The following is a 26,804-nucleotide window of genomic DNA, read 5'->3' on the forward strand; positions in this document are numbered from 1 at the left end:
TTTGAGAAGAAAATGTTTACTTCCGCCAGTTCTGGGCTGCGGTCTGTGAACACTGCATTCCATTCTGTGTGGGACACGGTTGCGAAAGTGCTTCCTCAGTGTCCAGAGGACGCCCGGACAGTGCTCTCCCAAGCTATTGCTCAGGGGATAGACTCAGCCAAGTTCACAATTCGTTGTGGCCTTGACACTGCCGACTCGCTCAGCAGATCGATTTCCACGACAATGGCACTATGCCGCCATGCCTGGCTGAGGACGACTGGCTTTTCCGGGGATGTCCAGAAGACTCTGATAGACATGCCCTTTGATGGCACTCACCTTTTTGGCAAAAAGGCAGATAGTGCATTGGAGCGTTTTAAGGACTCGCGGGCCACGGCCAAGGCCTTTCGGCCACGCACACTCCTTCCGCTTCTCGCTACTTTCGTGGCCAAGGAAGGGGTGGTAGACCACGTTTGTTTAAGAGCCACAGGCCTGCGCAGCAACAGGCTCCGCACAGGCGCGGACGTGGGACCCACAGAGGTGGGTCACAGGGCCAGCGGGCCGGTCAGTCCACCACCTCCCCTGCCGCCACTGCCTTCAAACCTTCCTAGTCTGATGTTTCAGGCCCACCAAACGTCAGTTGGTGGCAGGACGTCATCACCTCCCCCACTGGCGTACCATCACCTCGGACAGGTGGGTTTTGCAGATAGTCCGAAGGGGTTACTCCCTCCACTTCCAGATTACTCCTCCAGCCAGCAGTGCCTCCAGCAGTGCCACCGCATGTAGGAGGATCACTTGAAACTTCTCCAGCTGGAAGTTATGGCTCTCTTGGCCAAGGGGGCCATTGAGCGCGTTCCGATACCAGAAGCAGATCGTGGTTGTTACTCCCACTACTTCTTGGTTCCAATGGACGACAAGGGCCTGCGTCCCATCTTAGACTTTCGGAACGTCAATCGCTACCTCCGGAAGGAGAAGTTCAAGATGCTCGCACTTTCTCAGGTCTTCTCTGCCCTAGGCCCGCAAGACTGGATGGTGGTGTTGGACTTGCAGGACGCTTATTTTCATATTCCCGTCCTGCTGGCCCACCGGTGTTACCAACAGTTCACGGTAGGCTACAAGCACTTTCAGTTCACTGTGCTCCCCTTTGGCCTTACCACTGCCCCTCTGGTGTTCACGAAAGTGATGGCGGTGGTCGCAGCTCATCTGCGCAGATCAGGGGTTTCAGTCTTTACCTATCTCGACGACTGGTTGTTGAAGGCGGGTTCGCCCCAGTCCGTCGTCTCCCACCTCCACACTACGGCCGACCTCCTGCATTTGCTGGGGTTCTCCATCAACGTGCCGAAGTCGCACCTGATTCCCTCTCAGAAGCTCCTCTTTATCGGAGCGGTTCTGGACACGGCGCAGTTTCGGGTTTATCCTCCCGAACAGCGAGTCCGGGACATTTGGGTTATGATTCCGATCTTTTGGCCCTTGTCCTTGGTTTAGGTCAGGATGACCTTGATGCTGCTGGCCCTCATAGCCTCCTGCATCCTGCTGACCAATCATGCCAGATGGCATATGCGGGCTCTGCAGTGGGACCTAAAGTTCCAGTGGGCGCAGCATCAAGGGGACCTGTCCGAGTACGTCCAGATCTCGAAGGGCACCACGCAACAGTTGCAGTGGTGGCTCACGAACCAACATTGGGTCAGCGGCTGATCTCTCTCCCTACCCCAACAGGAGCACACAGTGGTGACGGATGTGTCCCTCCTGGGATGAGGCGGCCACATGGGAGAGGTGGAGATCAGAGGCCTCTGGTCTCCGGCGGAGTTCAGGCTCCATATCAACCTTCTGGAGCTCAGGGCGATCCTACTTGCACTGCAAGCGTTCCTTCCCTCTGTCAAGGGGAGAGTAGTGCAGGTGTTCAGACAACACCACTGCCATGTGGTATTGAAAAAGCAAGGCGGGGTGGGGTCGTGGACCCTATGTCAGGAGACTCTGCGTATCTGGACATGGCTGGAACGTCAAGGCATTTCCTTGACGGTTCACCACGTGGCAGGTTCTTTGAACGCTAGGGCGGACGAACTTAGCCGCAGGTGCATGATGGATCACGTATGGTGTCTTCACTCGGAGGTGGTGCAAGGTCTCTTTCAACAGTGGGGAGAGCCTTGGTTAGATCTATTCGCCACCGAAGAGAACGCGCAATGTCATCACTTCTGCGTGTTGGAATTTCCAAGGCAGCTCTCGCTCGACAAGGCTTTTCGTCACAAGTGGAGCTGCGGTCTATTGTACGCCTTCCCGCCTATACCACTACTACCCAGAGTGCGGATAAAGATCAGGCACGACCGGGCCCACGTCATTCTAGTGGCCCCGGTCCTGGACTCAAAGTGTTTGGTCTCCTGAGCTACTCAGTGTGAGCATGGATCCTCCGATCCGACTGCCTCTTCAGGAGGATCTTCTGTCGTAGCAGCAGGGGACGTCCTCCACTCGAACCTGCCCAGCCTCCACCTACATGCTTGGAGATTGAGCGGCGGCAGTTGATTCCATTTGACTTGCCTCCTGAAGTCTGCAATATCATTTTGGCAGCCAGGCATCCACTAAATCGATATATGCCTGCAGGTGGAACAAATTTGTGGCATGGTGCACGGCAAAGGCTGTGGATCCTCTTTCTGCCACTCTTTCAGAAGTCCTTTAGTTCCTTCTTTCACTGGCCCAGCAGAGCTCTGCTCTGGGCACTATTAAGGGCTACCTTTCTGCAATTTCTGACTTTCTCAGCTCCCTGATCTGCCCTCTCTTTTGAAGTCCCCTGTTTTAAACCAGTTTGTGATGCTGCAATGGGACTTGAATTTGGTTCTTACTTATTTGATTTGTGATCCCTTTAAGCCGCTTCACAACTGTCCTCTTCATTTATTGACTTTAAAAACTGCTTTCCGGGTTACCATCACCTCCGCTAGGCGCTTGAGTGAGCTCCAGGCTCTTTCCTGTAAGCCTCCTTTTCTGTCAGTTCATCCAGATAAGGTTGTTCTTCGCACTCGTCCTTCCTTCTTGCCAAAGGTTGTCACTGTCTTCCACATCGGGCAAACTATCACCTTGCCCACTTTCTTTCTGTGTCCGCACCCTTCCAGAGAGGAAGAGAGGCTCCACTGTCTGGACCCAAAACATGCACTCTCATTTCACCTGAATCGCACACAACAGTTCCGGGTGGATGACCAGCTCTTTGTTGGCTACTTAGGTGCCAAGAAAGGCTGGGCTGTACACGAAGACTATCTCCTACTGGGTTGTCTTGTGTATCAGGGCCTGTTATTCTCTGGCTAAAAAGGAACCTCCGGTGGGGTTGCACGCCCATTCTACCAGGGCGACAGCAGTTACTACTGCATTGGGACGAGGTGTCCCCCTGCAAGACGTCTGTCCGGCAGCCACGTGGGCTTTGCTATACACTTCTACTAAGCATTATTGCCTTGACAGTCCAATCCAGAGAGGCGGCTTATTTGGCCGATCTGTTCTCTGTGACTTTCTGGTGTGATCTTGGTTCGCTGACCCACCAACGGGGTTGGTATTGCTGGGTTATTTATTCTAAGGTAAGGAATCTATCAATAATGTGTTTCTTTCAGATGAACAAGTTACTTACCTTTGGTAACAATATATCTGTGAGAAGCATTAGTTAGTGATAGATTCCTTACCACCCCACTCATCCTCCCCATTCTGTGAACTGATTTCTAGGGTTAAGGTCATCCCTTTCAGGGCCCTAGTTTCAATACACCAGGGGTCAGTATCTTGCATGGCTCTGCGTTCCTGGCGCGGAATGTCGTGTACAGAACTGATATGGGCGCATCTAAGTAGCTCCAGCGACGTCATCTCGGCAACTACGACGCCAACGACGTACGCGGAGATGCACGACGCCGCCTACCGACACACAGGGGTACTGCTGACAAAAACTTTCCGGATCCAGTCTGACGCCTGGGCTTAATTCTAAGGTAAGGAATCTATCACTAACTAATGTTTCTTACAGATATATTGTTACCGAAGGTAAGTAACTTGTTTGTTTCACCTTGTGCTCTAGCATTAATATATCCTGCCCCATGCTCCTGACATCCTGCAGAAAGTAGAGACGCATGACTTTTACCGCCTCCTCGTCCCCGGTGCGAGTGACAGTTCGCCCAGTTCCATTAAACGTTAATCCACTGCAGTAGGTGACCGAGGTGTGCCAGGAAAAGAGTCGTCTCTGCTCTCACTCATGGCAAAGCCTCCCAGAAACAGAGCCACTGAATACGAGAGGGAGAATGTCAGCTGCCACGTTCTTAACCCCTTGAATGTGCCGAGCAGTGTACCAGTAGACATTTTGAAGATTTAAATCTATATCCTGCACCACCGCCATGTTATCTGACCAAAACAAAATCCTTTTTGCTGCCAAGGCCTATGGCCATAGATGGATGCTGGCACTATGGAAAATAGTTCCAAGACTGTTACATTGCCTGCAATCTTCCTATTGGGCCATTAGTTAGGCCATTTCTGAGCGCACCACTTACTCCCCATTATTGCGCCAAAACCTTCCCTGTAAAAAGGCACAATTCTGGCCTGCCTGCCCTGCTGGCTCTCCATATCAGTGTGCCATTGAAGTCGACCAAGAATTCCGCCCACATTCTGAGGTCCTGTTTCAACCCTATGCGAAGTCTGAATAGGTGATGTTTCTTTTTAACGTTAGTTGTGGCCCTGCCTAGCCTTCTGACAAAAACCCTACCCACTGGGATCACCCTTGATGCAAATTTGAGTTTACCCAGGAGGCTATGAATGGCGCCCAAGGATGCTTAGTCCTTCGCCATCGATGTCTGGATGTCCTGTATCAGGGCCTGCACCTTGCTCACCGGTAGTCTGGACACACCCTCTACCGTGTCTAGCTCAATGCTCAGAAACATCAGGACCTGCGCTGGGCCCTTGGTCTTCCCAGATGTTCAGTCAGTCCCTGGAAATGTTGCAGGTCCTCCATGCAGTCCCATGTCCTCTCCTTCCCGATGAACAAGATATCGTCCAAATAGTGCCTCACCCCCTTTACACCATAAGACCATTAGAGTGCCCATTGCAGGAAGCAGCTGAAGGCCTTAAAGTAAGCAAAGGACACTGTGCAACCCATAGGCATGCACCTGTCGTAATAAAACTGCCCTTCCAACTTAAAACCCAGCAGGTGGTGGCTGCTTGGGTGAACCGGCAGCTGGCGGAACGCTGATTCGATGTCTGCTTTGCTAACAAAACCCCCTTGCCCGCTCTCTTTACCATGTCCACTGCCACATCAAATGTGCAGTAAGTGACAGAACAAAGCCCACCCTCCAACCAGTGGTTAGCTGAATTACCCTCTGGGTATGACAAGTGGTGTATCAGTCTGAAACTCCCTGCTCTTTCTTGGGGACCACTCCAAGGGCAGAAACCATAAAGTTGTCCAGCGGGGGAGAAGGGGATGGTCCTGCCACCCGCCCTAATGCTAGTTACTTCGTGACTTTCTCCTATTCTACTGAGGGAAGCTCTTTAGTAGAACTCAGGTTGTCTGCAACCCTGCTTCATAATGGGCCTACATATGGAATCCTGAAGCCTTCTACAAATCCATTCGCCAGCAATAGGCCGTCTTTGGTGTTCGGGTATTTTCTGAGCAATGGGAGGAAATTGTGCAAGATTAGTGGTGAGCCGGCGATGGACAGGGAGCTGTCTGGGATGAAAGATGTGCCCTTACCAGTGCTGGTGGCAGCTGTGTTCCTTGACTGGGTTGCAAAAGGTGGTTATGGGGGTGGGGGCTTATCTATCACTTCATTGAGTTCATCAGCTTACCCGTTCTGTCCATGGACTCGATGCTTGTTGGTGTTGTGCTGATAGTGTCTGTTGGCACTCCCACCGTCACTGTCTCGCGCTGCGTCGCCCGGGCACTAGCCTTCGACACTGGGGCCTCTGACCTGGGAATTCTTTGTTTGTTGGACTGCGGGCCCTTTTCGGCCTCATGTGCCCAACGTTTGCTTGCCCCAGCTGTTGAGCGCTGGGTCGGTCGACTTCGCCCCAGGAGTCCTCGGGCTCTTGCGCATTCATTATGCCTCTCTCTCAATCTAAGCCTTTTGCCATCTCCATGAACGCTGCCCAGTCTGCATCCTGCAACGTGCTGGTCTGTAACTCGCCGACTGTTGTCATCTGTGAAAATGGGGGTGGGGGTGAGCCCTGGCTATCCATGCCCTTGACTTTGTACTCTAGCCTTGGATTTGGGTGGTCCTGCTGGGCGAGAGAATGGTGTGTGAAATCAGCCCCAACTCTCTTCATGACCATTGTTGGTCCCCTTATCGCACCGTTTCCCTCAACTCTGAAAACTGGTCCCAAGTTTGGCTTTATGCATCCAGATTTTTTCTGATCACTGTACCACATCCCTGTTATACTTACTTTAAAAGTTGAGTGCCGCAACATCCGATGATCTACTGCTGGTCTGCCCTGGGGGATGTTCCGTGGTGACTTTCAATCGCCGCCTTAGGGGTGTGAAAGATAGACTCCAGGTTATCCACTGTGCCCCCGCTCGCCCTAGCCGGCCACTCCAGGCTGCTTCTGCCTGGAGTCTACACACATACCCTGCTTCCCCCATGTGCCTTGACTTACCCCTTGCATCCCAATCCCACCTGCAGTCAGAGTCCTTTACCAGTTGTTTTGAACAACGATAACTTGAATAAAAAGTGGGGGTTTAGAGGATAAAACTTGTATTTCCTGACATGTGTTTGAACATCCGAGGGCGGCTGTTGCGTTAGGAGGAATACCAGCTGCTAGCTTGCGGGCTATTTTGTGGCACCGAGAAGATGACCACCAATATCTCATTCTGGCCGATCTAAGCTCCACCCCGCAATATCACTCGTGTCACTGGTGCCCCCTTGCGCCCTATTTGCCGCATGAGTCTTACCTAGCATGTAACTAGGTCTCATTGCTTACCCTTCGAATCTTGGTGCGACACTGTTAGCTCTGGACCTTGCGCTCTTTGATGGCTCTGTAGTTTGTTCACTAGTGTATTCTTAAAAATAAATAGACAATTAATGCCTTTAGCATCCTAACTTGCCTGGTAGTCATTGGGGATTTCCGCAGATTATTACGATGTTGTGCCAGTGTGTAAAGACATGCCTAGGCTCATATGCCCTGACATCTCAACCACCCGTTCTATGTTATCTTCTCTCTAGCAAATCGCTACCTGTTGCTGGAAAGATGGACACAAAATAGCACCCTGCATGGTTGGATGGGAAACCATCCTCTACATGTTTGCGCTATCGCATTATGGCCCAAGAATTGCTCAAGCACACAGTTAAGTAACATGACCTCAACCTGTTTTATACCCAACCATGTTCCAGAAATTAGAGCGCACTGACTCTAAGGTCTGGAGGAGCTCTGGTCAAGAACACGTGCAATAATTAGATACATTGTACTGACATAACCAGGTCTGGATTGGTGCTGCAGTGCCGCCTAATGGCCTCTCGCCTCTTATATACAAGCCATTTGCATATCAGTGCTGCATCCGCAACGGTATTGCCCAACAATCTGAATTGCGTACAAATAGGCACCAGTGGACGAATGCTGTAGCCCACAAACACCCCTCTTGTGGTGGCCCTCTCCCATCTCGTCCAACAGCCTATCTGCCAATCTCGCTCCTATGACGACCAAATGTGGGGTGGGGGCGCCGCACCACACAGCCAGCGATACCTGCACTGCGAGGTCAGCTGCTCCCCTGGGGGAACAAGGCGTGGCATGTGAGTTCAGCCCGCCACAAGGAACACGACTCCCTCTGGGCAAACGGGCAAGACCCCCCCAGGCAAGTGCGCTGCCAGCAGAATGTTGGGCCGACACCCTAACTTGAAACAGCTTCCCCAGTCTCAAAGTTGGCTGCTCGGGAATGCCAGGGGGCCTCTGAGACCTGAGCGGCTGCCCTATACGCCACCATACTGTTGGAGGAAAGAGGCATGAACGTGACCTCTTCGGGTCAGAACCACTAGGCCCCAGGAGCTGAACCGCCTCCCAATGCACCACAACACTGCTGGGAGGCAGAGGCAAGCATGCGGCCCCCTCAGGGCAACGCCTGTGGGCCCAGGACCTGAGCGGCCGCACGATGCGCCACCCCACAATGACAAGCCGAAGGAAGCCCACAGCCCCCTCGGCATCACAGGCAGGCCCCTCCATACTAGAATGCCCCTTTGAAACTTAGCGGCCCCCTGGTGTACCAAACCTACAGCTGAGGGCAAAGGCAAGTCCAATCAGTGACTGGAGATGGATGACCCCCTCCACCCTCCCTCCACCCCTTACCCCCACAAATAAATGGGTGCCAGCAAAGTAGTATGATGACTGCGGATCCTCAGGCGCTCAACAAAAAATCTTTGTACAAATTCTTGCCCCTGAGGGGTCTCTCGCAGACCCCCCCCCTCTCCCCCCCCCCAAAAAAGCCCTGACCCCTTCTTATCACTTTTGCATTGTATTTCCTCCCTGGGAACCGTGTCCTGATGCAGCTGCAATTTTCTCTGTTTGCGGGCAGCCAATCACTGCCTTGCTGTTGGTGTGTGGATCTGCAACTCCGCCCTGATCACTGGCAGATCTGCATCTCTAGATCTACATAAATCTTTTAACTGTAAGAATTCCAAAACTACTGAACAGATTTGCATCAAATTACAAAAAGCACACTTTCTGGACCAAGATATAGCTTTCTAACAAATTTGGTTTAATTCCATTCAGCCGTTCGGGCTGTAATCAGGTCTAAAATCCCTAAGGGAAATTACATGAGGCAAACGTATTTTGGGACTCACCCTTTTTCTCAGCCCCCGCTTGAAAGATCATAACAAAACTTTCGAGACAACAGATGACGTGACTGGAATACTAATTTTGAAAATGTCGTCAAGATTCGTCAAACTGCGCCAAAGTTATTAGCAAAACAAAAACACTTTTCCTAATGAAACTAGGTCCTAACTATAACTACCTACTGATGACTGCCACTAGGTAATACATATATAAATATATATTTCACCTACGTCTATACTTACTTGCTGGTTAAAGACAGATGCATGGTAAATGCATGCATTGCAAAAAATATGTGGTAAATGCCTGCATTGTAACATTGTACAATCCTCAACCCCAAATGAGAGATAGACTACATGCTGTTGGAGATGGTAATACAAAAGTGGAGGAAACCTGAAAGGGATACGTTCACAACAGACCCTGCCTGGGATCTCAAGGGCAGGCTTTCACAATGTACTGGGTCAGAACGTTTATGTATGCATTTCAGTTTATTCCTCTACTTACTAGGATGCAGTGCAAATTGAGAGAGCAATGTTAAGTAATTCTTGTGGCTCCTGCTTGGCCATGGCAGCATTGATACGTAGAGTTGTGGAACATGTCAGACCAAACCGATTCATTTCAAACCAGATGTGCAAATATTGTTCAGAAGCAACCCCCCAGTGCGCGACTTGCCTTTTTCCCCCCCCTGTCGCTCAAAGCTATGCCCATGTCTGCACTGCTTGCAATTTTTCCCTTCCTGCCCCTAGTCATACTATCAGGATGACTCACGCCCTGAACTCTCCCTCCTCACGCGGAGCGCAATCACCCTTGACCCTCCGAGCTGCCTTGATCAACTGCAGATCCCTGTGTAAACACGCCATTGACATCTGGCAGTCCCTTCGGGACAACGACTGGGACCTGCTTTTTTTAACCGAAACATGGTTGAATGACACCACGAATCCTGCCATTACCCTCGCATTGCCGGAGGGCTACAACATCTTCTGTGCAAACAGACCCAATGGCAAACCTGGGGGTGGTGTTGCGTTAATTCACAAATCTAAATGGACGGTGACTCTTCCCCCTTTTGACCAAATCGACATTATTGAAGGCCTCCCCTTCAATGTCCAAATCTCTCCGTCCACTTCTTGTTCTGGAATTCTGATCTACCGCCCCCCGCATTCCAAAGTCTCTCACTTACTGGCTCTGGCGGACTACCTCACTCAGCTTAGCACACGCTACGCTAATTTCACCGCCCTAGAAGACTTCAATCTCCACGTCAATAACGATTCCTGTCCTCACAGCAGCAACTTCATCTCGACGCTAGCAGCTTGCAAATTAATCCAAATAATTACTCTACCTACGCACAAAGCAGGTCAGACTTTGCATCTAATCTGCTCCAATTTACCATCTATCCGGGCCACATCCCCTATCCCGGTTATATGGTCGGACCACTTCCTCATCCCTTTTGAGTTCGACATTCCCCGCCACGTCAGGCCCGCTATCACTCCCAAATTATCAGGCAGAAACTGGAGTCGCATCACCCCTGAATCGCTCCTGGGATATTTAAAAAACACTCTTCCCTGTCCATCTTCTGATCCGGACTCACAGACTGACCACCTGGACGCTTGGATTAGTCAGGCCTTAGATGCCCTGGCTCCTATCAAACCTACTAAAACCTACAGGGCGGCACCCTCCGCACCATGGTATTCTGATGAGCTCCGGCTAAAAAAAGCCTCCTGTAAATCCCTCGAACGCCTCTGTAGACAGAACTACTCCCTGGACAGTAAAACCACATACATATCAGCCCTTAAAGAATACCGGAGAATGATCGAAAAACACAAACGAGATTTTCTGGCCTCCAGTATTAACCATGCCAGTAATGGCGCTAGGGAAATCTTCAACATAGTGAGATCCTTCACCAACCCCAATGCTCTGACTCGTACTCAGCCCGCCTCACAGTCACTTTGCGACAAACTTTCACAATTCTTTGAGGATAAAATCGAGGCTATCTATTCTTCCTTCCCCTCCCCTAACATTGAAGGGCGAATTGAGGAACCCTCCACTCCCTCGCTTCCACAGCCTATCCTACTTGAATTTACAACCATCTCAGAAGCAGATTCAATGGCTGAACTTTTTAAATGCAAATCAGGCTCACCCAAAGACCCTTGGCCTGCCAAGCAATATAAAAATCTTGCATTCCTTCACAACGCTCACCTCAATCTTATTTGGAACAACTCTCTCAGAACGGGCTGTTTCCCTGCTAAATGGAAACATGCCTCCCTAGTCCCCATCCTCAAAAAACCCAATTTGGATCCAGACAACCCCAGTAACTACAGGCCTATTTCTCTTCTGCCTGCCCCAGCTAAAATCCTGGAAAAACTGGTACACGCCCAGCTGTCGAACTTCGTTGAAACCAATGGGCTTCTCCATGACTCCCAGCATGGCTTTAGGTCGGGTCACAGTACCGAGTCGGCCCTAATCGAAATGGCTGACTCGGTAAGGTGGACGCTTGACCAAGGGTCGAGGGCGGTGTTGGTGCTGCTGGATCTTTCGGCAGCATTCGACACCGTCTCTCACAAAATCCTGCTGGAAAGACTGAAGGATCTAGGGTTGGGGGGCGCCGTCCTGAAATGTTTTTCATCCTACCTTTCGGACCGCACAGAACAGGTCTTCACTCCTCCATTCTCCTCTTCTGCCAGACCACTTAAATGGGGAGTCCCACAGGGTTCCTCCCTGAGCCCGCTCCTTTTTAATGTGTATTTCACCCCCCTGGCCAAGCTGATTGCACGGACGGGGATCAAATCCACTTCATACGCTGATGACATCCAGCTTCTTTTTACTTTCGATTCCCCTTCCTCCTCAGCTTTTGATCCACTGAAATCCTGTCTCAGGGACATCTCGAGCTGGATGGATGCCAATTCCCTCCGACTCAATGCGGGAAAAACAGAGATCCTCTTTTTTAACACACCTTCCCCCCTGGACTCTAGTATCTGGTGGCCAGAAGACCTGAGCCTAGCTCCCACCCCTAAAGACTCGGTAAGAAATCTAGGAGTACGCTGGGACAATCAACTCAGCTTTAAAAATCAGGTACAAACAGTAGCATCCTCCTGCTTTGCTAAGATTAGAACTATTAAACGCCTTATCAACTACCTACCGGCGGACTGCCGTAAGACTGTGATCCAGGCACTGATCATATCCCATCTTGATTATGCCAATGCCCTCTACCTTGGTATCACAGCAGGCCTCTGCCATAAACTCCAGATGGTTCAAAATGCCGCCGCTCGGCTGGTGGAGAGAATCCCGACTAGAGCCCATATCACTCCCCATCTCCGTAAATTGCACTGGCTCCCCATAGCTAAAAGATGTTTGTTCAAGGCTATGACACTGGCCTTCCGGGCATCAAAAGGTAGTGGATCGGCACATCTGAAAAACACCCTGCGACCCTATGCCAACCCCAGGACTTTACGTTCCAACACTCTACATTTCCTGGAAACTCCCCGATTCAAAGACTCCCAGGCAGGTGGGAAAACCTTTGAGGTCTGTACCTCTCAACGCTGGAACAAGCTTCCACTAGCCCTCCGCACCTGTCAGACAGAATCAGCTTTTCGTAAATCCCTGAAAACACATCTATTCTCCTCCTAAAACTGGTTATCTGACCCTTTGTCCTCTGTTTTTTTAGAGTTTTCAGCGCCGGGACGCCCCGTTGGGGCCGCTGCGCGCTCTACAAAATTCTCAAATAAATAAATAAATAAAGCAAGGGATAGATACTTCACCACAATCTTCAGTCCCTTCGATTGGCAGCCTGGCTTATCAAGACTTGAATATGAGCATGCCTAAACACTGTAGGAAATTACTTGGAGTGGTTAGAGTACCATTCACTAAAATGGAAACAGTATACTATGAGCAAGAATGAAGGAGTTCGACCCTGTTGATCTATTCCCTTGCCAGATATTACATTATGCCCTGAAACTAGCCAAATCAGCTTTTAGCCACGTCACATTTAAAGTAGATCTGGCATCAGTTTCAAGAGATCTCTGAAGACCAGATAAGCCTACTTTGTTTTCAGCAAGGCTGATGAGAGTTAACAAAGGCTTTATTCAGATACGTTCCTCTAAATTCAATATTGTTACCATTTTATGAGCTCAACACGGTCTTTCATGGACAACAGCGATTTAATATTTATTTGAAATAACATCTGTTTGGAGAGTAAGTGAATTACAAGCCCGCCAGCACCGACAGCTCCCAGCAACTGACATGGAATGAGAAGAGCTTTCTATTGTACATAAGCATTACAAACCCCCCACGTTCTGGCCACAATTCGTACTGACCATTACACCTACCTTGTAAGTAACCATATTTGCGATTCATAAAGGACAACGTGTCTTTAGCCAACAAGCCTAGGTAAATCTGAATCAGTATACATCTTTCTAAATATAATCTTGAAAAACCCTGCCACTCTAGCAAAGATGACACTTAACCCCTTCCACGCTCATGACGAGCTGGGCTCGTCATGCAGTAGCCTCCTCGCACGCTCATGACGAGCCCAGCTCGTCATAAACCAATGAGGATCACGAAATCCCAGCACAGCAGGGGAATTCCCATAGCATCCAAGAGGTTAATTCACTAGACATTAAAAGATGTCTCTGGGTTTATTTTTAAAAGACCTAATTTTCGTTAGAAGAACCAGCTTTTCCCAGCGTATGGCCCTTCAAATAAGGGTAGACCTTTAGCAAAACAGTATCTAGCCAGATGAATTGATTCGCGTATAACAGTTTATCACCCCCTGTAAACAGACCGCGTTATGGAAATGGTAATGCTTATTCAACAAGAATTATGGCAGACATGGCTACTATCTTTATAGAATCTCACATAAAGATTTCTGTGATGTGGAGAACTCAAATTTTCATGAAATATTACTCCATTGATGGCCAGCCCACAAATAAATTTGCAGTGGGAAGAGCTGTGCTCCAGCACCTTTTCTCATAAGGTGAGCCTGATTCCCGCATTGTACTTTTTAGGTCTCGCTGGAGTTAGCACCCGAAGGATGCGTCCAGCTAGAGACGTATAGCTGCCCGTCTCGGGGGAATTAGGGACAGGAGGGTGTTACGAGCTTTTCGTGTGGATTTGGGTGCGCGAACGCGCAAGTCCAGCACTGCGACGTGCACACTGTCTTAAACACGGGCACCCGCAGGGAGGGAAAGCACACGGGGGCGCGGCCACCGGCAATGTGCCCCGACGCCCCCCTCTGCTACCACAACACGGCCCCACTTACCGGTAGGCTGCCGGTCTGCTCTGGAGCTCCCGTTCTTAGGGGCTCCTGCGGCGGCATCTCCTCATGTAGCGCGGGGCTCGCTCCATCATACAGGAGCCCCGCGCAGCTCCACCGGCTTCCCCTTCACCCGGGCCCCCTCCTGGGACCCGGGGCTTTCTGCAGCACCTCCGGTCTCCCTCCACCGCATGGGATACCGGCAACGACAGCTAAAGTTTCCCCCAGGCAGGGGGAAGCGGAAACCTCGATCAGGCCCCGCCCACGTCTCGTCCGTGTTTGCCTGTCTTCCTGCCTCGGCGGCCGCCAATGTCAGCGCGGCCCCGAGCAGGGAGGCGGGCACAGCGTCTCCCGTCCACAGTACAGCGAGGTAGGCTCTCGCTTGGAGAAATCCATTGTTTGGAAGGCATTGCACCCGGGGATCTTGTTCCATAACAAAGCGCTGCATTTGAGCTGCTCTCCTGGCAGAGGTCACAGGAGACAGCCAAGCTTCTTCCCGCCTTGGCACCAACACAGCTGGGAAAGATGATCACATTAGCATATCTATAGAATCTGGGGAGCAACCCGCCCCCCATCGAGTCTCCCCTCCCATTCTCCCCAAGAGACAAACTTTAAGAAGCTGAGAGGGCTTGGGGGTCACAATCCTACAATCCTGAGCGAAAGCAGAGCAAGATGGCAAGCCTTCTGACTCTGGCAGGTGGAACCAGCGAGGAGAGGGGGGTCCGCAGGGACCCCGGCGCCAGCGCAAAGCCCGAGGTATGGCAGATCTTCATTCCGGTGCTCTCCCTCTCGCCCACCGTGCTGGGCCTCCAGAGACACCAGGGTGCACCGGGGCCAAGGAGCGCACCCGAGAGCCGGCCTTTAGGAGCCAGAGGATGGCACAGAGGTGAGAACCGATGACTGTACACTAAAGGGCAGCCCCGTTCACCACTGACGTCTGGGCAAGTGGGCAGGCCAAGAGGTGCACACTCAGTGCCACATAATTATATGCCACACAATTACACTCTACTGAATACAACATACACTCACACAATACCACTCAGTGCCACGTAATTATATGCTACATAATTACACTGCGCTCAACGCAACATACACTCCAAATACCACTCAATGCCACATCATTACACACCACATAATTACTCTACTGAATGCAGCACACACTCCACACAATACCACTCAATGCCACATAATTATATGCTACATAATTACAATGCAACATACACTCCAAACAAAACCACTCAGTGCCACATAATTACACGCCACACAATTACTTTACTGAATACAACATACACTCCTCATAATACCACTCAGTGCCACATAATTATATGCTACCTAATTACTGCGCTCACGCAACATACACTCCAAATACCACTCAATGCCATATAATTACACGCCACATAATTACACTGCACTCAATGCAACATACACTCCAAATACCACTTAGTGCCACATAATTACATGCTACATAATTACACTGCACTCAATGCAACATACACTCCAAATACCACTCAGTGCCACATAATTACACGCCACATAATTACACAGCTCTCAATGCAACATTCACTCCAAATACCACTCAATGCCACATAATTACACTGCACTCAATGCAACATACACTCCAAATACCACTCAGTGCCATATAATTACAAGCCACATAATTACACTGTACTCAATGCAACACACTCCACACAATACCACTCAGTGCCACATAATTATGTTACATAATTACACTGCACTCAATGCAACATACACTCCAAATACCACTCAGTGCCACATAATTACACGCCACATAATTACACTGCTCTCAATGCAACATACACTCCAAATACCACTCAATGCCACATAATTACACTGCACTCAATGCAACATACACTCCAAATACCACTCAGTGCCATATAATTACAAGCCACATAATTACACTGTACTCAATGCAACACACACTCCACACAATACCACTCAGTGCCACATAATTATGTTACATAAGTACACTGCGCTCAATGCAACATACACTCCAAATACTACTCAGTGCCACATAATTACACAACACATAATTACACTGCACTCAATGCAACATACACTCCAAATACCACTCAGTGCCACATAATTACACGCCACATAATTACACTGCACTCAATGCAACATACACTCCAAATACAACTCAGTGCCACATAATTACACGCCACATAATTACACTACACGCAATGCAACATACACTCCAAATACCACTCAGTGCTACATAATTACACGCCCCATAATTACACTCTACTGAATGCAACACACACACTCCACACAATACTACTCAGTGCCACATAATTATATCTATCTATCGCCCTCACTCTATCTATCGCCCTCACTCTATCTATCTATCACCCTCACTCTATTTATCTATCGCCCCCACTCTATCCATCGCCCCCACTCTATCGCCCTCACTCTATATATCGCATCACCACAGCATCACTCAGCACCACCACAGCATCACTCAGCACCACCACAGCATCACTCAGGGGCACCACAACATCACTCAGCGCCACCACAGCATCAATCTGTGCAACCATTCAACAACAACTAGTTCAAATATGTTCTCTCAATGTTTCAAGCTTTATTATAAATGTCACAAAAAAGATGTTAATATTTCACATCTATTCTTTGATTTTCGTCACAATAAAATACACTGAACATAATCTTCACAAAAGTTATTTACAAAACTTTAAGCTATTGCCGTTATAAATTACAATAACTTTTATTTAAGTATTAATTATTAAAAAATAAATAAAAGCCATTTATTTGTAATATCAATACATGCAAGTCACGTAAATAAAACACATATTGCATTACAAATGCTATAGGTGTCACATTTGCGAAAGCTATACCTATTAGCATTGTAAATGACAAAGCTATTAATTTCGCTATTTTCAAAACTAACACATAAATACAAAATTTGTCATTTACAATACCAATAGCTCAAACTTTCCTAATGCGAGACCTATTGCATTGCAAATGCTTGTTATTGTATTGCTTTACTAATCTTGACCATGTGAATTTTTGAAAGCTCCAGTGGTTGAGAAGAGTTACCTGTAACAGTAGATCTCCACCAACAATATCTTTTATAGTTTTAAGTTTGATCAACCCTGCTCCAGATTCAAGAGGTTCTAGCTTAACACTGTGTATTTTAGAAAATATGGCACTTGGAAACCTCTATCAAAGGAGGAGCTTTGGATCTTATCACCGGATTGACCGTGGTTCGGGTCACATAATAAAGTTGATTTATTGCGTTTAGTCTATGGTTGTGGTTAATGTTACTGAGTTTGAAGGTACACTGCCATGTTAACATTGATTACCGAGGTTACCAGTGCTGGGGAATTGCACATAATTACACGCCACATAATTACACTGCTCTCAATGCAACATACACTCCAAATACAACTCAGTGCCACATAATTACACGCCACATAATTACACTGCACTCAATGCAACATACACTCCAAATATCACTCAGTGCCACATAATTACACGCCGCATAATTACGCTGCACTCAATGCAACAATACACTTCAAATACCACTCAGTGCCACACAGTTACACGCCACATAATTACACTGCACTCAATGCAACATACACTCCAAATACAACTCAGTGCCACATAATTACACGCCACATAATTACACTGCACTCAATGCTACATACACTCCAAATACCACTCAGTGCCACATAATTACACGCCACATAATTACACTGCACTCAATGCAACATACACTCCAAATACCACTCAGGGCCACATAATTACACGGCACATAATTACACTGCACGCAATGCAACATACACTCCAAATATCACTCAGTGCCACATAATTACACGCCACATAATTACACTGCACTCGATGCAACAATACACTCCAAATACCACTCAGTGCACATAGTTACACGCCACATAATTACACTGCACTCAATGCAACATACACTCCAAATACAACTCAGTGCCACAGAATTACACGCCACAGAATTACACTGCACTCAATGCAACATACACTCCAAATACCACTTAGTGCTACATAATTACACGCCCCATAATTACACTCTACTGAATGCAACACACACACTCCACACAATACCACTCAGTGCCACATAATTATATCTATTTATCGCCCTCACTCTATCTATCGCCCTCACTCTATCTATCTATCTATCTATCACCCTCACTCTATTTATCTATCGCCCCCACTCTATCCATCGCCCCCACTCTATCGCCCTTTCTCTATCTATCTATCGCCCTCACTCTATATATCGCATCACCACAACATCACTCAGCACCACCACAGCACCACCACAGCATCACTCAGCACCACCACAGCATCACTCAGGGGCACCACAACATCACTCAGCGCCACCACAGCATCAATCTGTGCAACCATTCAACAACTAGTTCAAATATGTTCTCTCAATGTTTCAAGCTTTATTATAAATGTCACAGAAAAGATGTTAATATTTCACATCTATTCTTGGATTTTCGTCACAATAAAATACACTGAACATAATCTTCACAAAAGTTATTTACAAAACTTTAAGCTATTGCCATTATAAATTACAATAACTTTTATTTAAGTATTATTATTAAAAAATAAATAGAAGCCATTTATTTGTAATATCAATACATGTAAGTCACGTATATAAAACGCATATTGCATTACAAATGCTATAGGTGTCACATTTGCGAAAGCTATACCTATTAGCATTGTAAATGACAAAGCTATTAATTTCGCTATTTTCAAAACTAACACATAAATACAAAATTTGTCATTTACAATACCAATAGCTCAAACTTTCCTAATGCGAGACCTATTGCATTGCAAATGCTTGTTATTGTATTGCTTTGCTAATCTTGACCATGTGAATTTTTGAAAGCTCCAGTGGTTGAGAAGAGTTACCTGTAACAGTAGATCTCCACCAACAATATCTTTTATAGTTTTAAGTTTGATCAACCCTGCTCCAGATTCAAGAGGTTCTAGCTTAACACTGTGTATTTTAGAAAATATGGCACTTGGAAACCTCTATCAAAGGAGGAGCTTTGGATCTTATCACCGGATTGACCGTGGTTCGGGTCACATAATAAAGTTGATTTATTGCGTTTAGTCTATGGTTGTGGTTAATGTTACTGAGTTTGAAGGTACACTGCCATGTTAACATTGATTACCGAGGTTACCAGTGCTGGGGAATTGCACATAATTACACGCCACATAATTACACTGCTCTCAATGCAACATACACTCCAAATACAACTCAGTGCCACATAATTACACGCCACATAATTACACTGCACTCAATGCAACATACACTCCAAATATCACTCAGTGCCACATAATTACACGCCACATAATTACGCTGCACTCAATGCAACAATACACTTCAAATACCACTCAGTGCCACACAGTTACACGCCACATAATTACACTGCACTCAATGCAACATACACTCCAAATACAACTCAGTGCCACATAATTACACGCCACATAATTACACTGCACTCAATGCTACATACACTCCAAATACCACTCAGGGCCACATAATTACACGGCACATAATTACACTGCACGCAATGCAACATACACTCCAAATATCACTCAGTGCCACATAATTACACGCCACATAATTACACTGCACTCGATGCAACAATACACTCCAAATACCACTCAGTGCACATAGTTACACGCCACATAATTACACTGCACTCAATGCAACATACACTCCAAATACAACTCAGTGCCACAGAATTACACGCCACAGAATTACACTGCACTCAATGCAACATACACTCCAAATACCACTTAGTGCTACATAATTACACGCCCCATAATTACACTCTACTGAATGCAACACACACACTCCACACAATACCACTCAGTGCCACATAATTATATCTATTTATCGCCCTCACTCTATCTATCGCCCTCACTCTATCTATCTATCTATCTATCACCCTCACTCTATTTATCTATCGCCCCCACTCTATCCATCGCCCCCACTCTATCGCCCTTTCTCTATCTATCTATCGCCCTCACTCTATATATCGCATCACCACAACATCACTCAGCACCACCACAGCACCACCACAGCATCACTCAGCACCACCACAGCATCACTCAGGGGCACCACAACATCACTCAGCGCCACCACGGCATCAATCTGTGCAACCATTCAACAACTAGTTCAAATATGTTCTCTCAATGTTTCAAGCTTTATTATAAATGTCACAGAAAAGATGTTAATATTTCACATCTATTCTTGGATTTTCGTCACAATAAAATACACTGAACATAATCTTCACAAAAGTTATTTACAAAACTTTAAGCTATTGCCATTATAAATTACAATAACTTTTATTTAAGTATTATTATTAAAAAATAAATAGAAGCCATTTATTTGTAATATCAATACATGTAAGTCACGTATATAAAACGCATATTGCATTACAAATGCTATAGGTGTCACATTTGCGAAAACTATACCTATTAGCATTGTAAATGACAAAGCTATTAATTTCGCTATTTTCAAAACTAACACATAAATACAAAATTTGTCATTTACAATACCAATAGCTCAAACTTTCCTAATGCGAGACCTATTGCATTGCAAATGCTTGTTATTGTATTGCTTTGCTAATCTTGACCATGTGAATTTTTGAAAGCTCCAGTGGTTGAGAAGAGTTACCTGTAACAGTAGATCTCCACCAACAATATCTTTTATAGTTTTAAGTTTGATCAACCCTGCTCCAGATTCAAGAGGTTCTAGCTTAACACTGTGTATTTTAGAAAATATGGCACTTGGAAACCTCTATCAAAGGAGGAGCTTTGGATCTTATCACCGGATTGACCGTGGTTCGGGTCACATAATAAAGTTGATTTATTGCGTTTAGTCTATGGTTGTGGTTAATGTTACTGAGTTTGAAGGTACACTGCCATGTTAACATTGATTACCGAGGTTACCAGTGCTGGAGAATTGCAGCTGCGCTTAAGTAACTCTATTAAGTAACTCTATTAATTTCTCTTCTTCTATTCCTGACTGGTAGTATTGGCTTGCCACAAGCTCCCACCCACACCTGTTTTGCGATTTGCTTCACAAATTAGTTTTTTGGCTACCTTAAGTCTCATCTGATGCTATGGAATAATTCAGTTTATTAATACAGTGACAAAATTCCTCTGACATCTTTTCATTCTATTTTCAGAGATAAATAGAACCTTAAATCAGGGCGTGGAACATGTTTCCAGCCGTCTTGTCGCTACGGAATGGTGGTTTCAGACACTCTTGGCTCGGATGGCATCTTGAATCCATATGAAACCACCGCAGTGTTTTATCTAAACAAGGACAATAGATGTGGGTAGTGCAGTAGGGTGGAAATAATCTCATCTTGTTTTCAGTCTGGCATATGGATGCAAACTGCTGACAATAGTTTTCGGCTTATCTTCCTGGTAGGAAAAATGTGATGACGATATTTCTTAAGAATTGTGTGCTCCATACAAGTGGGATGTCAGTTGGAAAGTTCTAATTATTGTGTTCAGTAATTGTTGTGCAAAGATAGAACTTTTTGTTATGGAATTCAGTAATTGGTGCTTTTATTTTTCACCCTATCCTGGAATGTAAAACAATTCACAAGAGATTCTATTCTCCTAGACTAGTGGGCGAAATCTTATTTTTTCACTGTTTTGCGTAATTTATCAAAATGTTATGAAGTTAAACAGGTGCTCCAACTTCAGGCTAAAATTATTTGTTTTTCTTTGGTCTTGCCAAATTTGGTTAACGGAATTCCTACTCCTCCAGCATAGCAAAGGGAGAATTTTCAGTGTTCAAACAATGCGTTGACATGGCAAACCTTTGTAGGGCAGGAACTAAGCTCCTTCCTCATCTTCTATGTAAGATGATCACTCGTTTTCCAGAGGATTAGTAAATCCTGTGAAGTTTTGAAGAATATTATGCAGGCCATATGATTATCTGCAACAGGAGCTCTAGAATGTCATACTGAAATTCCTGCTTAATGTTTCTGTTCATCAAAGAGGTTAGAGATGTTAAAGTCCTTATGGGGATGTCAAATAAGTCACAAGTGTGGGAGTGCGCAAAAGCTAACCGTGATTGGGGTCAGTTGTTCTTCATGTTGCGCTATACACATTTAGTAAAACACATAACTGTTTTTCCTTGTATTTTACACCCATGTATACTGTTGAACTGATATTATCTGTTTCGAGTAAACAGTATATGTTTCGTTATTGGAATTTTTATTTGGATGTGCTTGTTTTCAATATTTTCATTAAGCTGCAAGTTATTGCCACTCGGTTCTGGAGCTCGTTAATTCATATTCTTTTCTCAAAAATCTGATTTTAAATGAAGACTGTCCAGCTTGTTCAACATCCTATTTGGCCCCCAATTAAAAGGATGCCGTTGATGCGTTTCTTGGGGCATTCTTCCAGAAGTGGGCAAGTTCAGACTTTCTCCTTCCTGAAAATATGCTTTTTACAGTTGTTTATATATCAGTTTGAGGACAGGTCCCAAACTTGGGTTTGTTATGGAACATACACCTTGCTGTTTATGACCGCAGCCTACCTTTTCTAGTCGAGCCATTTATACTGTGCTTTTGAACTAGTCTTGCAACCTTTATTCACACATTGTCTCAGAGTAAGCTAAATCAAGTGCCACATGCTGTTTCCTTTGGCCAGAAAAATGATCTGTTATGTTTAAGAATTGGGTCTGTTTTCTCTGTTTCATTTGTGTGCTCCAGACAGTGTCTTGAAGATAATGTCTAAAATACATGAAATTATTTATTTTGAACAACAAAATGAGGCAAGTAGTGTCTACCAAGAATGGATTCGGCAGGACCTTATTAGTCTGAAATGTGATATTGTAATGTTACCTGGAGCAGTGGTACAGTATTGACGTGTTGTTGACGCTAGTGCATTCTAAACATTCTGTTTTTAGCTTAAGGTTTCGCTTTACCACCATGAGCAGACAAATAATTCCGAAATGGGTTTGCTAAATGGTATTCTTTTTAGTCATATTACATTAAATACAAGGGCAGGGATTGGTAATTTACTTTAACTTGTTATCCTCCTTTTACATTACAGACGAGTGAGTACACTGAGCTGGACGATAGTAACTTTGACTGGTCGTGTCCGAACACTCAGATCCTATTTCCAAACGACCCAATGTATGCTCAGAGTATCCGTGAGCCTCTGAAAAATGTGGTGGACAGCAATTGTCCTCGTGTTGCCACCAGAGTGTAAGATATACATTTGTTTTTCTTCTATAAAAAGCCAAATGAATAATATTGAGAGCAGTTCGACATTGTTCATGCTTGCACTCAACTGATAAGAGGGGTTTTCTGGGTGACCTACAACAAGCCGTAAACTTTCAATGAAACGCAATCATAAAGGCTATAGTTGAATCCCAAATGACATGCAGTAAGAATGTTAGCATACTTTCTGACATGTTTTTTTCCAGGTGCAGCGAGGGAATCAAATGAGGGTCCATAGGTGTTTTTCCCATGTAATGCCCACATCATGCACATCCAATTTTAGAACTGTTATTGAAACATAGTTTCATACCGACATCTGCCTTTTGTCGACATGCATGGAACTGAAAGGCGGAGACCACGACATAAAAAGTAGTAAATAGGTAACTTAGCATCTAGATGTTCCTTCTGTATTGCCATTTTCAGATTTTCTGTAATTTGCAATTTTGACAATCCATAATTTAACAGTGGTTAGTTCAGCAAATACGTGTTTCGTTATGCATTTACAGCCTGGAAGTGCAAAGTACATACTAGATTATTATTCTCCAAAATTCTCACTTTCTCATGTCAATGTGTTTGCACCAAAAAAGTATTTCCATTATAGGACTTAAACAACGCATCTTTTTCTCCACATCCTTCAGAAAAACAGGAACTCTGTTCTGCGGATCAAACATTACATTAAATATTTTACTTACCTATTTTGCTGTCAAATATGATTTTAACTTTTTCTATTAAATGCTCATTTTAGATAGCCGAAAACTCATTTTTTAAACCTTTTCCTCTGGTTTTACCTTTAGTTAGGGCTAGCTCCTAATTTTTATATTTTGGTGAAAAGGCGTGACATTTCACATACATGACCATTGCTCTTTCCTGCTTGTTTCAGAGAGGAGAGTTCCGGTGGTGGACTCCAGCCTCCTCTGAGAGCCAGGGACTTCATGGCCAGTAACCCACAGCACTTGGAAATCCTGAGGAAGATGGGGGTCAGTTTGATTCACCTCAAGGATGGCAGAGTACAGTTGGTACAGCATGCCAACCAGGTAAGGCCGTAGAATGTTTAACATTTGCACCATTAAAGATATCCCATGTAAGCAATTTAATTCATAAAGCAAATACTTTCTACATTTCTTTGTTTTAAAGTCTGTTATCCTTTAGACTTCCCAATTGCATTTTCTATCAGTATGTTTGTTCCTTTTGTACATGAACTCTCATGTGGAGTGCTTTGGAACCCTCTTTATTACGATGTATGTACTGAACAAAAACTTCATGTAAATTTGATACCTATGTTTTCTCAAACATAATGTATTGATTTTTTTTATGTGTAGGGTTGAACAATACACAAATAATATCAGTAAGGAGAGATCCTTTTATTTCACAGCTGAGACTAAGGTGTTCATTTCTAAATAATTGTTAGAAAGGAGTTTCTGTTTCTTGTCAAGGTCTGATATACATTCAACTGTTCATACTTATTGTATAACATTAAACATAACAAATTGTACTTCCTACCAGGGGATCATGACTAATACTCGTTAACATGTCCACGTGCGAGATCCCTTATGACTATCACAGATCCTGAAGTGTGTGTGTGTGTGTGTGTGTGTGTGTAGATGCACACATGCTCTGCAGGACTCCACCTTACTCACCAATATCCCACGCTTACACAGAACCAGATCAGGAGGACGAGAATTCTCTTACATTGCACCGAAAGCATAGAACGACCTCCGTTTCCACATCAGAGCCACCTCCTTTCTTCTTGAATTCCGCAAGAAGCCGAAGACCTGCCTTTTAAATTAACCAACCTACAATCGATCGGGCTAGGTACATACACCTACTGAGCGATAAGATACCCTCGCGGCTGATAGTGCGCTTTACAAGTACACATAACAACATATATGGATATATAGTGAGGACCATTGGATTTATATGATTCTGTGATTGTGTTAACTGCATAATTATGAATCTTCAATATTTACCACATAATCTGTTTCAGAATTTTCCAATTTCACTAAAATGCTATTTTTAGCTGAATTAGGTGAAAATAATATTGGCAGAGAATGTGGCACATAATTTGTCTTTTGCAGCATAATTTATATGACCCTACTGCATCAATTAGATTGCCTTGACACAATCCTAGCGCTCTTGGCTATGGTAAAGCACTGAAGAATGGTTTTGTACTGTGATTATGATATGTGTATTTGGCAAAGCTTCGTGAAATACTTCTCATAGTGCACGGTTCCCTGTGAAATGTGGGTTTTTATAGCACTCTGTTAAGTGCATAAAAACACCTAAATATGTCCTATATAGTGAAATGTTTTGCAAGAAAAGGCAGAGCATCTGGAACAGAAGATCTGGTCCATGCTTAGGGCCCATTCCTGAGTCCAGCCTGAATAGGCATCAATCTTTGTGTCGGGCTCCTCCATCAGACACTTCTTGACCCCAAGAGCCTCCTTTGACACTGAGTAAGCCTCGTCTGAGGGTGAAGAACGTTGCCGCCCGCCGATGCCCCTTTGGCCCTGAGGCAGCAACAATCAAGCTTCAGATCTAAAGTAAATTCTGAAATGCCTGCCTAGGCCAGCTTTGAGACCGGTGCTGATGAAACTCTCGATACAGAGATCTGTCACCACCAAGGGATCAATCCCTTGCCCAAAGTCCTTGACGTGAGACAGCAGAAGATATACATTCATCCCCCTATGGGGAACATATTGGTACTCTGCACCCAGCTGCCCCATTATTTATATATCACCCTTCCATATCCCTAAGAAGAGGAAGTTATCCTTTGAGCTTTTACAGCTCCTGAGCCAAAATGGTTTGAGTCAGTTCCAAAGCTCAATAGGCTCTCCCTTTGTGTTCCCCTTCACCACTACCATTCCACGCCCTCACACACCTCCACTGACACACTATCCACAATCTCCCTCTGAATCTCCTCACACAGATTCAGACCCTAGTAGTCCATACCACTATTAGCACTCATACTTTGAGCGTCTAGTGTCTGGGAAAGGGACCAACCTGTGGGAGGTCTATAATGTTGAACCCACTGATGAGCCAGACCCTTACCACACAAAGGCCTCTACACCTGATGACACCATTGCACATCACGCACTAATACAATCGGCCACCCAACACCACAAGGTGAAGAGCCACATGATGGCTGAAGAGGATGATTTTCCTTGCAGAAACCTTGTAAAAAACCGAAAGATTTGTGCAGTACTTTTCCATGCTCAGGGCATAGTGAAAACTGCTACCAAAATGTCCAGGAGTCTCTGAAAGTCAAACTCGTCATCCCAGGAAGGAAAAAAAAGTTACAAGCGGTTTGGTAACCCAGTCTCTAGGTGTAGGAGGGGGGGGCATGGCGGAACAAGACCGCAATAAACTTACACCCTCAGCGGCACAGGGGCGGCTGGGTGCAGAGTGCCAACACAGCGTCAAGGGCCCAATGCAAACCAGTGGGGGAGATCTGTCTTGAAGAAAGGCTCAGGCCAGGAGACCAGAAGAAAACCCACAGCTGCCCAAGGAATTGGAGATGCTAGAGGACTTAGGGACACCATTGATCGGGCTCCCGA

At 45.7% G+C, this 26,804-nt stretch overlaps 1 protein-coding gene across 1 annotated transcript in view; it reads left to right on the forward strand.

Moving 5' to 3' along the window:
* EDEM3 (ER degradation enhancing alpha-mannosidase like protein 3) overlaps positions 1-26,804 on the forward strand; it is a 501,369-nt gene that overhangs the window by 347,174 nt on the left and 127,391 nt on the right. Inside the window, exons 15-16 of the mRNA XM_078641446.1 lie at positions 23,081-23,235; positions 24,131-24,284. Coding sequence (XP_078497572.1) covers positions 23,081-23,235; positions 24,131-24,284 — 309 coding nt within the window. The remainder of the gene's footprint in view (positions 1-23,080; positions 23,236-24,130; positions 24,285-26,804) is intronic.

Source organism: Lissotriton helveticus, chromosome 1_1 (genome assembly GCF_964261635.1).
Source record: "Lissotriton helveticus chromosome 1_1, aLisHel1.1, whole genome shotgun sequence".
Classification (NCBI taxonomy): domain Eukaryota; kingdom Metazoa; phylum Chordata; class Amphibia; order Caudata; family Salamandridae; genus Lissotriton; species Lissotriton helveticus.